The 14338-nt window shown below is 41.8% G+C and overlaps 2 protein-coding genes across 3 annotated transcripts; one reads left to right on the top strand and one right to left on the bottom strand.

The window, feature by feature from the left end:
• Positions 1 to 2325: 2325 nt before the first annotated feature.
• SQOR (sulfide quinone oxidoreductase) lies at positions 2326 to 9659 on the top strand (the record flags this gene model as incomplete). 2 transcript variants are annotated; one of them, XM_079540610.1, is made up of 9 exons in its annotated part: positions 2326 to 2559; positions 2883 to 3053; positions 3443 to 3496; positions 5115 to 5309; positions 6223 to 6432; positions 6941 to 7124; positions 8069 to 8136; positions 9058 to 9236; positions 9602 to 9659. In XM_079540610.1, the coding sequence occupies 9 exons, from the start codon at positions 2326 to 2328 to the stop codon at positions 9657 to 9659; spliced, it is 1353 nt and encodes a 450-aa protein (XP_079396736.1). The 2 variants fall into 2 exon arrangements, with proteins under 2 accessions (XP_079396736.1, XP_079396737.1); XM_079540611.1 differs by lacking the exon at positions 3443 to 3496.
• An 855-nt stretch (positions 9660 to 10514) lies between these two features.
• On the bottom strand, positions 10515 to 13094 carry LOC306950812 (nicotinamide riboside kinase 2-like; the record flags this gene model as incomplete). The annotated part of the gene is made up of 8 exons (XM_079541194.1): positions 10515 to 10680; positions 10787 to 10878; positions 11454 to 11560; positions 12012 to 12083; positions 12264 to 12450; positions 12572 to 12617; positions 12817 to 12907; positions 13069 to 13094. 8 exons carry the CDS (start codon positions 13092 to 13094, stop codon positions 10675 to 10677), a joined length of 627 nt encoding a protein of 208 aa, XP_079397320.1. The 3' UTR covers positions 10515 to 10674.
• Between the last annotated feature and the right edge of the window lie 1244 nt (positions 13095 to 14338).

The raw sequence follows: 14338 nt of genomic DNA, 5'->3' as shown, positions 1-14338 counted from the left end.
ATGTCCTGAAAGCATTCACAATAAATTTACCTCTCATAGTAACAGAACTAGTTTTAAACCAGTTGTCATGGGTGAAGAGGAGCCGTCGCTGAATGGAGGAGTGCTCTGAAGCACATCAGCATGTGATTTCATGCAACATAAGGGGTGTTTTGTTGTGTGTAGTTCAAAGGACGCTTGGTAAGAGTGCTTTATGATACAGTGGTCTTTTAAAAGCTTAAGACTTCAGCTCAATTCAGTCGACTGATCAGTGATTTTCTATTTTTTCTTTCAGTTCTGTTATTCTCTTTCTCTCCAGTTCCCAAATCAGAGGACTGATGTGTAGTTGATGGAGTGCAGCTGTTAGTTTGAGAGTTTGATACCAAGAATTTTTGCTTCTTTGTTTGTTTCTTTCTGAACATCTGCCTACAAATGACGTTTCAGATTGTTGTTTGTGCGTGCTCTAAAACAACTTGAGAGCAAAGAAATGCTGCACCCTAATCCATTAGATGGCTGTTAGTTAAGGCACATCTTGCGTGTGTTTATAAGCATGCTTAATTCAAAATCAACTCAGAGAGGATAATTGTCCCTTACTTAGCATTACAAAAATGAAGTCCTGTTCCCTTGTTCTGGGCATGCTGTGCACTGCTAAGCAGCTGGTCACTGTGCCTGTTTCACTTGCTTAATGAAACCCAACCACAAACCCTGGGTTCATGAACTTTCAGGAACAAGCTGTCCTTAAAGCTGTCACAGACGGAAGTTGCAGAAATTATTCAGCATAAAAACTCCTCTTTCTTGGAGGGAGTACGAAGCATCTGCACTAGATAGATTTTGCTCTGGGTAAACAGAAGCAACCTTCTAAAGTGAAACTTAACATACCTGGAGTTGGTGTTCTTCTGTAGGAAAGAGGATAAGAAGAACATATCTATACCTTGAGACCTTCCTTTAAAACAAGGTGGGAAAAATAACTTATACCAAGGATACTTCCTACGTTTCCTCTTCTCCTTCCTAAGTTGTTTATGCTTTGAGGATAATAACAGCATTTCTGAACAATTTGGGATACTCGAGTGAAGGATTTTAAGACGGCACGTGAAGGTGCAGAATGAGTTGCTCAACTAGACGTATGGTTTTGTAGAGAATTCTTGATGTTGACCTTTGGAACTTTTCTTGAAAATATTTGAATTCTCTGATTTAGTTTTCAAATTCCTTTCTGTAAGAGTCATATACAAAGTCTGCCCTTCTGAAGTGAAAAAGCTGGAGTTCCTGCACAATGATTCAAGGAATTAAACAACAGGATGTAGATGAAAATCCTGTCATAAGTTTCTTTTCAAGTCGTAACACCTTATTGGCAATGTTGCAATGAGGAAATGAATTAAAATGAGTTTATACCTGTTTTATTACTGAAAAGCTTCAGAGTGGTATTCATCGTGCAAGTAATGTATTCATAAGAAGGAAGGATCTTGTTCATTGTAGCAGAGGGAGGGAAACATATTTATGGGGATCAACTTTGACTGACTTCAGGTAAGGTAATTGCACTCCCCAAAGCTGCACTTCATGGTTTTAACTCTTGTTTGTCAAGCGAAAAGTGTAGTTGTAAGCAGTGATAAATAGGGATTTCTGGCCTTTGCTTGCAACAGTTTTACTCTTGTAAATTTTAGGTGTACTCAAATATCCAAAATCTAGGAAGGTGTAAAGTGTCGTTTCAATGAACTTTCTTTTCCTGTCAAGCCTAGGGCTCAATACCTCTCCTGCAAAAGTAGACTAGCCCATGTGCCTTGCTCAAAGTGCTGTAAAACTCTCTTGATTACCATGATGTCTTGTAGCCCAAAGAGCCAAGAGAGGGCATATGTCTGAGCTGTGCATATGCTGGTATACGTTAACGTTAAAATACAAACACAGTTATTCATTTGCCTGACGTTACAGTCAGCAGAATGGCACTTGGTATGTTTGCACAACTAACATTTGCTGTTTCAATGGTCTACAACCCAGCAAGTCCTTTTCTTTTTTGAGACATTATTCTCTTCAGGGTGGTAATGTGACAGCAAATGTCCTAGCTATGCTATAGGATCAGACGTGCTTTCCTGCTTAAGGTGAAAAATGTATTGTCATTTGTTAGAATTCATTTGCTTGTATGAAGTTTTAATTTTCTGGCAGAGTCCATGGTTTGGTTTTTTTAATAATCTCCAAATTGCTTACAGTCAGTTTGCAAGTTTATTGTTTTAGCTGCAACGAAAGTTTAGTGTTATAATTCTTACCTTGAAGACATATCTGGCCATATAGATAAATAAAAACTGCCTTATGTCATTAACTGGTACTTTTCCTTAACTTGCAGCTTCCACTTATTGAAAGATGTCACCGGTTGGAGCAGCATTGTCCTGTTCCTGTCTCCGTCCTGGTGTATGGCTGCTGAAGGCAAGCATACAGAAGAAGAGCTTCCTTGGTTTGCATACAGCAGCCGGGTGTGCTGCCAAGGATTATTATGAAGTACTTGTGCTGGGTGGAGGCTCCGGTGGAATCGCCATGAGTGCTCGGATGAAGAGGAAAGTGGGGGCAGGAAATGTAGCTGTGGTTGAGCCAAGTAAGGTAAGTCTTCCTTATGCTGGAAGAGAAGGCATTTGATGTATGTGATCAGTTCGATCTGATTCTCATCCCTTTCCAGCCTCACTTTCTGTGGAGAGGAAGCCAACAAAGTTGAATTTAGTAAGCTTGGCATGAGGTTTTTTTCTCCCATCACAGAGATGCATACATCCCTCCAGCTTTTTCAGGCAAAACTCTTAGTTATTTGTATACTTTCTTTTGTTAAGAATAGAATGTTAGTAGACATTGCCTCCTATTTGGAGTAATATGCCGTCATAATCAAGTGCAATTAAATGGTTCTTAAATGTCTGTTAAAACATTTATTTCAGACTCATTACTATCAGCCTCTGTGGACCCTGGTAGGTGCTGGTGCAAAGCAGCTGTCAGCTTCTGCACGTCCAACAGAAAGGGTGATGCCTGAAGGTGTGGAGTGGATTAAATCTCGCGTTACAGCACTGGATCCAGATAAGAACTGTGTCAGGCTGGAGAATGATGTCAAGGTAATAATGTTAGAAGAATGTTATTCTGTGTCATAAGTTATCTGTCCACCTGCAGATCCCCTGCCCATGGAGTAAAGCCTTCCCCAGCATCTAGGAGGCTAAGAAATTTGCTTAGGTCTTATAAGAAGTATAAGTATATTCTAATGTATAGAATACCTTGCTCAAAATGTCTAGTTCTGTTGTAGCAAATCTTGTGTGTAACTTCTCATCCAGTAAATATTGTAAACAATTATAAAACAATAAATATTACTCAAACTTAATGCCAACTTTACTAATGCCTGCCCTTATGAAACTATTGCTGTCAGATAATTTAGATTTGCTGTGATGTAATACCTTGTTGTGTTCAGTCTTTTTATTTTTTTGTCTAATTTTTTTCCCTTACTCAACAGATATCTTACAAGTACCTGATAATTGCCCTTGGGATTAGTCTGCATTATGAAAAGGTATTTGTTTTTACAGTAATTATGTTTTTACTAGTTTTAATGGCATCACTTGCCCTCATGATTCACTAAAGTAAATGGCTTTTCAGTACACTTTTTCTACTTCAGGATACTGAACACTAATATGAAGTAAAGAACCAGAAGGCAGCTTAATGACTTAAGTATGTCCCTCCATAGATCTGTATGTAGTAAGCCAAATTACCCTTAGGAAGCTCTTTTAAGGTAGCTTTGTGGCATCTTTATGGCAACATCAGCTAATGAGACATAAGTGCAGTCAATAATGTGAGTGAGATATGCTGGTAGTAGAGTGAGACATCTCTAATGTAACCAGAAACACACAGCAGTTAGTGAAATATGTCCTGCAGAATCAATTTGACCCACTCTCTACCACCTCTCTTGAAGGATACACTTTAAAAGGAACCAGCTGAGTTACATCTGTGCTTAAATAGGCCCTGGGACCCTTCCCATCTCTGTTAGTTTTCCTGTATGCTTTCTACAATGGCACTTGAAGAAAGGTGTTAGTGCTGTTGTATGGTGCAAGAGTGATTGTAGCAGTGCACAATCTGCAATTTTTCCTAGAGGAAAAATACAAAGGCAGGATGTTTGTGGGGCCTGACCCTGCTGACTTTAATGTGACCTGCATGTGATGTAGTAACTAATAATATATTTGAGTTTCTTTGTTAATAGCTCCCAAGGCACACACGCAAAGCAGGAATTAATTAACCAGAGTCGCACCGAATGAAATTCAGCTGATGAGCACAGCAGAATGAGGAACAGCACTGTGTTTTAGTGGTTTTTCTCAGTCTCCATGTAAATCTCTACAGTACGGCTTGAAAAAAAAACAAACAAACTCAGTATTTGGAAATTCAGAACTTGGCACTGGAAGCCATGTAATGCAGTCAGTCACTATTACTGTGTAGTGAGCGTAGTAAATAAAACTCACAGTAATAGATTGGTATGGCATTAAACCCAAAGTGGCCAGTTTAAAGAGGTTGATTTTTCTTATTTGTCTTCACTAACAGCATAATTCCTGGTGTAGAGTGTAGTGTCTCAAACAAGTTGCAGTGTATGTAATGTGACTCAGTTTCCTCTTAGAAGTTCTGCTAACTGTTACTTCAAAACAGAAACTACTGCCTTTCTCAAAAACAGATGCTTGAGCGTAGCAGAAGTAGTGAGAAAAAAATTATTGGAGGCAGAACCAAAGCAGAATATCTTTAGGAAATACTTCAGATATCTGAAACTGAGCACTGAAAATCTTTCTTCACCGTACGAATTTTTGTAATGCTTTTTTAATGTCAGTTTTTCCTTATGATGATGTGGCAGTGACTTCTTGTTCTTACTCTGAATTTCATGCTTCGCTCTGTGCTGAACACTTACAGTATAGATGTTGCAGAACTGTCATTTCAGTAAACATTCATCTATTAAGTCATCTACTAAGCTCTAATGAAAATACCTATTTGAGTAGTAAACATATATTCAAAAATACCAACTAACATATGGGCTCTTTTTAGCTGTGGGCCTCTTAAATTGTCTTGAGAAATCTCAAGTCTCCGTTTAATACTCGATGATGAAGACAAAATTCCTGCTGTTTATATGTTAAACCTTAATTTTGTTTTCTTAGATCAAAGGTCTGCCTGAGGGCTTTCACCACCCTAAAATAGGTTCCAATTATTCAGTTCATACAGTAGAGAAAACATGGAAAGCCTTGCAAGATTTCAAGGAAGGAAATGCTATCTTCACTTTTCCAAACACTCCGGTGAAATGTGCAGGGGCTCCTCAGAAAATCATGTATTTATCTGAGGCCTACTGGAGGAAAGTAAGTATTCTGTTCGTTCTTCCAATGGCTGCTCCCACAGTTGTAAGGAAGATCTGTTCTAAGGGGTTTGTTGTATTTCTTTTATGACAAATAAAATTGCAGGAGATAAATATGACTCAGAATTATTAAAAGAAAATGACCGAGTTGTTTTTTCTGTTATTAGTGTGTACTAAATGAAGCTAACTGAATTATGCATAAGTATCTTAGTAATTTCTGGAGTAGCTTGCAGAATTCAGAATTCATAAGGGATGAACTGCTTAACCTGCTTAGAAAAAACTACCAATACAAATGTTCTCAGCCTCATTTACAACTTCAGGTGGAACACTGAAATCACAGTGGCTGAGCATTCGTTCTTGTTCCTTTAAGTAGTTAATACTTGATGTGGATTGTCTTTCTGCTTATCTGAGAAGTGATTATCCTCACTCCTCCTGGCACAGTCTCAGTGACAGGAGAGGTTTTTGCTGGGCTGGGAAAGTGAATTTAGTGGAAACAGAAGCCAGTTGCAAGTGAAAGTGTCAGACTTCATGCATGCTTTAAATTTCATGAGCTGTCTACTGAGTGGATACCTGAATAATGCATAGAACTGATGGTTTCAGAGTGCTGTGTAGTGCTAAGCCATTATATTTAACCTTTATACAGTAGTGTTGTTCAGCATATTGCAGCTGCCTCTTCTCACTAGCAATCTATATGAATCTTCAGTATCTCATTCTGAACAGGTGAGGCATCGAAAATATCAAAGTACAAGGATGTATCTTGTCTAACATGCTGTGAAATAGCTGTTTCTCAAGAGTTCTACTGTTAATGCTGCAATAAGCACCAAAATGCACTAATAGTTCTGTCAACTCCGTAGTGTGGCATAATTCTCTTGTTTCTGCTAGCTTATCAGACTTAATAATTTGATCTTTCCATGCAGACAGGAAAACGACCCAAAGCAAACATAATGTTCAACACTTCACTTGGTGTCATTTTTGGTGTTAAGAAATATGCTGATGCATTGCTTGAAATAATAGAGGAGAGGAATATTGCTGTTAACTATAAGTGCAACCTTGTTGAAGTTCGAGCAGACAAGCAGGAAGCTGTGTTTGAAAACCTGGACAAACCTGGAGAGACTGAAGTTCATGAGGTTAGATTTCAGGTCTTTAGTTCGATACTTTCTCTTTGTATGTGCAGTAACATAACTGCATTATAATAACATAATATCTGTTGCTCCATTGTAAACTGCTACTTTATCCTTTTAGTACCATCCTCAATTTTCAAAGATTGAAAAGCTTGAAAGTAAGGTAGAGAGAAGGGGTGGGGGAAGTGGGGTGGAGGTAACAAAGCATGCCTGGAGCTCTGTGTATATAACACAACATAACCTTGTTGTGTAACTTGGGAATGTCTCAGGCATATATGGAGGAAAGCAAACTGCTGTTATGGCAGCTTACATGGTTTATATATGGCAGCTAATGAGGTTCCTGTTAATAAAGAACTTGGAACAGATGCATCTATTTAAAAGCAAATTTTCACTCTACATGCTTGCTTTAAAACAAAAAAAAAAATTGTTTTTATATTGTTCTTATATCCTAACATCAGTATAGTATGATCTGTTCTTATCAATTAGCCATTTAGTACTTTTTCTTTCTGTCTAGTATGAAATGCTTCATGTCACACCCCCAATGGGGCCACCTGATGTGCTTATCAACAGCCCTGTCTCTGATGAAATCGGCTGGGTAGATGTAAATAAGGAAACTCTGCAACATAAGAAGTATCCTAATATTTTTGGTATTGGAGATTGCACCAACCTTCCAACATCAAGAACTGCTGCGGCTGTAGGTAAAGGTGTCTGTGTGTTTATGTGTTAGTGTGATGGAAAGTGTAGCAGTGACAGTAAGCTTTTAAACAAGACACAGTTTAGTTTGTTACTCTTGAGGTCTTAACTCCGTATTTTTTTTTCCATCTTTCAGAAAGACTTCAGTTCCTTGGACTGACTAACTAGCTAGTGATTATACTGATGCCATCAATTCTCCATTTTCTTATTCCAAATACTTCACAGTTGGACTAGTTCTATTTTATGTGTTCTCAGAATGGTGTAAAATGAAGTTGTTACTGAATTTCGGAAGGATGCAAGGGTAGCAAGTCTTTCTGCTCTATCTTAGAAGCTCACACATGTCAGCTGATAAGTTACTGCTGAAGACTCGTGTGTGTTCTGTACTTGTAGCCACAGGGTCCAATATGAAAATACTCCAGGTACATGATATCATAACTAAAAAATAAAAAGATAAATCTGAGAGTGGAAAAAAAAGGCCATCCAGTATATTATTAGTCTAACAAGAAGAATGATATAGATAACTATTGCAGCATTAGTCTGGAACTTCCCTTGCAGCATTAAAAATGAGAGAGCAAGCAAAACTTCAGTGCTGGAGTCTAAAATGTTTGGGAAGACCAAACAAGTGTAATTTAGCATAGGAGAATAGACATAGGCTAAAAACATGCAGTTCAAGCTCTGTCAAACCTTTGCATGTTGGAAGCAATGGGGCCAAAGCATTATTTCAAATGTGATTTCCTCCCCCCTGCCCCTTCCCCGTCTTAGACTGTGAAGTTCCCAATCTGATTTGACACAAGTTCAGTTACAGTTGAATTATCCACTAAATACACTGTTACTACTGTTTGCTCCAGTAATGACAATAATTGCTGTCTAAAGCAAAGTCTTACGATATTTATATATATTAAAAAAATATAAAGTATTTATATATTTTTTTCTATTTCCTGTCATGTAGCTGCCCAATCTGGAGTGCTTGATAAAACTATTTCTCTGGTAATGAAGAACCAGTCACCAACTAAAAAGGTACCTACAGATCTTGTTTTAGTGGCAATGTTATATGCAGGAAGTTCTGCCAAGACAAGCAGTTAAACTACATGAACTGAAGATAGAAAGGGCTTTGTGTCAGCAGTGGAGGTGTTAAATAGCTTCTTACTGTATATCATAATAACAGCTTTACTATGTAATTGTAGTACTACTATAGTAGTAATTGGCACAATTATACACAATTTCTTCAGAAACTTCTATTTAAGTCTTAATGAGTTAAAAGAAGGTGGAAGGCTATTAGGTTGGGTTCTTCAAGGTGGATTTTTAGTGTAGGCTACTCTAACCCCTACTCCAAGAAAACCCTCACAAACTTCACAAATCTATGCTATGTGCAGCTTGTCTCCCCTGTACAGGAAGCTATCTTCTAAGGAGTTACATTGAAGTTTTTGTACTACAGAAGCTCTTAAGCTTGTGACTTTGTTCAAACTTCTCTTTGAGACCTAGCTCTCATTTTATGCATGGCTTCTCAGTTAATATTCCTGGAGTACTCACCTGAGTTTCAGTCTGTTTCTGCTGTGATCCCCTGCAAATTCTTACAATTATATTTGAGATGGTTTATATGCTGTCTGTTAAGACAGCACTAGCTCTCATTCTCTGCTATTGTCACCCATTCTATTGGTCACAATAGCCAGCAATTAATGACACAAAGCCCTTTAGGCAGTTGTTTAGGTTGCCTCCAAGTACTGTTACAATGCCAATCTGTGATCTGCCACTGAAAGAAAATAATTATGATCACTGGCCCAAACTGGCAGCGTTTTAAACTTAATATTAACACTATAAATGCAGAAATCTAGAAACTTATTTTGAAATAAGAATGTTAGATATAAGAGTGTTATAGCTTGCAATACTTCAGCATTTGGCCTTTAATCAGATTAATGAGAAGGGTGTATTCTGTTGCAGTATGATGGATATACTTCCTGCCCACTAGTAACAAGCTATAACAAGGTGATTCTAGCAGAATTTGACTACAATGCTCAGCCTTTGGAGACCTTTCCCATTGACCAAAGTAAACAGAGGACAACAATGTACCATATGAAAGCTGATATGATGCCCTTTCTCTATTGGAATGCGTTACTCAAGTAAGTATGTTAAGTCAGGGCAGGCATGGCTGCTGTGATTTTTTTTTTTTCAAGGCAAAGCCAGGTATCTGTTCTGGCTTACAATTCTTCAAAAGAACAGAAGTTGTTGAACTTATCTGGAAATCTAGCAACTGAAGTGTATGCTTAGTCATCATTACGTACTCAACTTGTTGAGTGTTCTGGGTACTTTGCTGCTGATAGGATTTTGTGCTAGAATATTTAATATAAGAATAGAATGTATCTAGCACTCCATCTTAGTAAATAAAAGTATCATATGAGAGTAAAAAAAAAAAATCCTTCTTCACACTGTCATAACACGTGCAGATAAATGTCTTTGACTTGATGAAACAACTCTTCTTTTCCAGGGGATACTGGGGAGGACCAGCTCCTATCAGAAAGCTGATGCATCTAGGCTTGAAGTAAATGTTGGTTCTCAGCTCAAGTTCTTGAAGAAATAAGACTGGCCTCGTGCTGGATGAGTATGTGTACTTCCTTTTGGACACCTCCACAATAGACAGACTTTTCTAATCAAGTTTTTGTCCCAAACTTTAACTTTCTACCTCCTAGGGATTAAGCCTTACTACTTTCTTCCATGTGATCTGAGGCCTTAAATTAATTCTGTATGTAGATAGCAGTTTCAACTCAAGCGTGAGCTTCCTTCAGCTGCAAGCCACTACTGAAACTTCCTACAGTAATCAATGCCCTTAAATCAGTTTTGTATGTAAGAGATTTTCTGTGACTGTAGCTCAAATTCCTTGCTTCCATTATCTAAACGTGCACTTAATAAAATAATGCTAGTAAAACATTCTGACCAGCTCTTGTTCTGATTTTTGAAATGCATACTCCATCTTAATTTCTTCACAGAGAAGCATACTTCCTGCCAAACTCCGGAAGGATTATAGAAATCAGAGCATGTTAGTAAAGGGAAATAGCTGGCAGCTTTCCCATTGCTATTAACATCAGCTGAAGCCCCAACACTTTCTGTCAGACATGACTTGAAAGCAGTTGTGTTATTCAGCTTTTCTCACACTTGTATTTTTCGTAAAAGCCTCATGTATTTTCTAAGTGAAAAGCTTTGTGTTTGATGTATAGTGAACAATGATGTAGTGTAGGCGTATTAGCAGAGCTGTGCCACCTAACATCAGTTCTGTTATGTGCTTTACTATTATAATTTAAGTACACGCAAATAGATTTACAGAAGACTAGATGGTGATGACTTAAAGCACATGAGGCCAGCTACTAGGCTCAAGCACAAATTAAAATGACAGCTGAGGGGGAAATGCTTTTTAATGACCATATGTAACTCAGTTTCAGGAGAAAACTCAATGAAGCCAAATTCAGGAGTTGAGTCTTCACAGAAGCTGGAACTTCAGTGGCAGTCAGGTAGACAGCACAGAGCAAACAGGAGTCATCTTCAGTCACAAGAATCGGTAGAAGCTTATTTCTAAACAAAAAAACACGAATACATTTCAAATTCCAGCTTCATGCTTTTTCAACATAGCCTTTAACAGGTTTGCTCTGGAGTTCCATTTAGAAGCATGAAGACGTACCTGCATGTTAAGTAATTCTTCAATCTTATTTTGGATCTGTCCATATACCTCATTAAACAGTTCTTCCTTGGATTTTGTTCCATTCAAGTGCACTTAAAATAAGAATGTAAAATGAGAGCTATAATAGAATTATGCTTCTCTAACCCTGTCAGATTCTAATTTGAAGAGCATGCATTTGCCTTACTGGAAAAAACATACTCCATCTAACAGTTTCATATATATATATGTTTCATATATATATATATGTTTCACACACACACACACACACACACACACACACATATATATATATGTTTCACGTGTATATATGTATATATATGTTTCACGTGTATATATGTATATGTTTCACGTGTATATATGTATATGTTTCACGTGTATATATGTATATGTTTCACGTGTATATATGTATGTTTCACGTGTATATATGTATGTTTCACGTGTATATATGTATGTTTCACGTGTATATATGTATATGTTTCACATATATGTTTCACACATATATATATGTGAATATATATATTCACATATATATATCATATATATATATTTTATATATATATATATATATATATATATATATATATATATATATAAAATAAGACTTAAAAAGCTTTTTCTTTAACAGCCTTACAGCCTTATGAAAGTGCTTCAGTTATTACAGACTTACCCACGTCAACACCAAGATCTTCCATTATCTTCCTGTGCTTTACATACATAGGCCAAACGTGGCCATCAAACAATCCAGGTGGATCAGGTACAGTGTAATTTCTTGAACTATAAATTAATACAGTGTTATTCAAGCGTAGTCTAATTAAAGTTCAGGCAAATTATGTAATGTACACTCAGTTTTTCTACACCTTATCTTGAATGTATTTCATTCAGTGTAGTTTTAACCTTATCAACAGTGCTACCACCAGCATGCAGAGGTGCTAAAAAAGTTGAAATGTGATTGTTTGAAGTGTGCAAGTGATTCCTAAATGACTGATGGTGGTATTCATGAGTAGTCTTCTGCTGCAAGTTTAGGAGAAGTTTGGGTGAAATAGTTGTTTGTCCACAATAGCCTGATTAAAAACCTGTAGGGTTTTGTTGCTGGAAAGAACTCTGTTTTTTCAACATAGTAACTAGGTTAATATTTAGCCTATCAAAGGAAAAAAAAAGCTTTAAGGAGAAACCAAGCTGCTGAAGATGTTACTGGGCTAACAGAGGAATTTACAAAGAAACTCACCTTCTTCTCCTTTTACACTCCTCATATGGAATGGAAAGAAAGTACCGATGGTGGAATACATCAATCAGGGGCCTGAAAGAGATGTGTGCTGGGTTACAGCTTGCCTGTACCAAGGAACAGAAAGGGAAATCTATGCCTGTCTCTTCTGGCTGGCACATGCTTCAGGCCTGTGACAGCTGAACTCACATCAGTCAACACTGGCACCGTTAGTGTTATGTAAGGTCAAAACACATGAAGTTGTACTGCACGTACCTGTAGGTGTAAAGCAGGAAGCCCTCGATAATAAGGATGTGGATCGCTTCATCTCCTCCCTCCCTGTCTGGTGAGATTTGGGCATCCAGCGTGTTGTTGATCCCATGGGAGCGTTCAAACTTGACTGGGTTCTTTATCCAAGCATTTATGGTACTCATCATCGCCTCCATATCTAACGCGCTGATCACTGAGACAGAATGCTATCGTTAGCCAGTAACTGAGCACCAGCTGGTATCACTCAGCACCAGGAAGGATCAAAGTATTATGTTGGAGTTACGCTGTTCAATCATGCTGGAGAGAGACCTTACCATCATACTGCTTAAAGCCATCTTCAACTTCTATTTCATCTTGAGGCTGAAACAGCAATAAGAAAAAACCGTTTGGTCGGGGCAGCTGCCGGGAGCGGCGCCATCACAAAGCAGAAACGCAGAGCGGAATTTGGAGGGCGCCCCAGCCCCGCAGCGGTCTCTGCGCGCAGATAACGGGCGCCGGGAACAAGGAACGATAACGCAGCCGCTGTTCTGACCGCCCAGCCGGCCGCGAACACGCTCACCTTGAAGAAGTCGTCCTGGTGCACCACGCTGCAGTTGGGCAGGGCCTGCATCAGCCTGCGGGTGAGGGTGGTCTTGCCCCCGTTGGTGACCCTGGGAGGGAGCGCGGGCCGTCACCGCCGGGCCGGGGCGGCGCCCCTCGGGCCACGTGCGCGCGGCCGCCCGCAGAACCAGGCGGCGCCTTCCAACCCCCCCCCCCCCCCGCCGCACCCCGCGCACTGCGGCACGAGGGAGCGCCCGTCCGCCGCGCTCACCCGCCGATGCCGATGATGATGTTCATGGCGCGGCCGACAGCCGCCCGGCCCGACTCCTACGGCCTGTTCCGGGGGAGGAAGGGGTAGGAAGGGAGGACGGGACCGGGGATTCGGGGTCGCCGGTAGCGGCCGCCTACGTGCCTGAGCCGGGACCCGGGGAGGAGAGGGGTGGGAGAGAGAGAGAGGAGATGAAAGGGGAGAAGCCCAACGTCAACTGCTGGGCAGCGCCATGGCCGGAGGAGCAGGGAGCAGCAGGGCCGGTGCGCACCGCGCCGGAGCGCTCCGCAAAGGGAGGCCGGCACCCGCTGCATGGGGCTTCCCTGCGCTGCTGCGCGCCTATTGGGCGGCCGCCGCCCCGCCGCGACCAATGGTGAGCTAGCGACGCCGTGCGCCTGGCGCTCATTGGGTAGGCCGAGCTCGCCTCGCGCCCGATAGGGCCGCAGCGCGGCCGCTGGGTGGCGCTTATTGGCCGTAGAGCCGAGGGTAGGCGTTGCCACAGCGGCGGCGCTACAGCGCTCGGGAGGCGGCGGGGGGGGGTGCAGGCCGCGCGGCGGCGCGCGGGGGCGCAGTGTTATGGTGGTGTGGTGGTGTGGTGTTGAGGCGCAGTGTTGCGGTGTTGAGGCGCAGTGTTGCGGTGTTGAGGCGCAGTGTTGCGGTGCAGTGTTGCGGTGTGGAGGCCGCGCGCTTCCCTCCCGCGCTCCGGTGGTTCGGTCCGGTGGCGCCGACGGCCGCGCTGCGGGCAGCGAGGGGCGAGCTGGCACCGCTGGGCCGCCATGCGGCGCCGCTGTAGCGCCCGGCGGGATGGGGTGGGGGCGAAGCGCGGCAGTGCGGGGCCGCGCCGCGAGGCCGCTGCCGTGCGGCCCTGCTGTCCTCTGCGGGAGCCGCGCCGCCATCCGCTCCGGTCAAGGTCACGGCCGCCCTCGAGGCCTGAGCTGAGCTCAGGCGGGCGTGGCTGGCGGCGCCGGGCCCTGCCGGGTAGCCGTGCCGGTGCCGGTGCCGGTTTGGTGGCGCGACTCGTCTCCGCTTTGCGGCGGGTGCAAGGCCTCGGGCTGGCGGTCCCGGCAGCGGTGCTCAGGGAGCCCCGGACGGAGCCTCCGTGCCCGGTCTGTGGGCGGCAGTTGCGGGAGGTCGGCGCGGCACCGGGCCGTGCGGTGCTGTTGCAGAGCTCGGGAGCTGATTCCAAACCACGTCTGTAAGCCACGTCTGTTGGGCTCTGAGGTTCTTCCACAGTGTGGTTTCTTGCTCTTATTTCTGTTCTAAATCTTCTCGT

The sequence above is a fragment of the Tetrao urogallus genome (genome assembly GCF_951394365.1).
Source record: "Tetrao urogallus genome assembly, chromosome: 11".
Classification (NCBI taxonomy): domain Eukaryota; kingdom Metazoa; phylum Chordata; class Aves; order Galliformes; family Phasianidae; genus Tetrao; species Tetrao urogallus.
The sequence above is the reverse complement of the archived record's forward strand: the minus strand, read 5'-3'. Positions and strand labels throughout refer to the sequence as shown.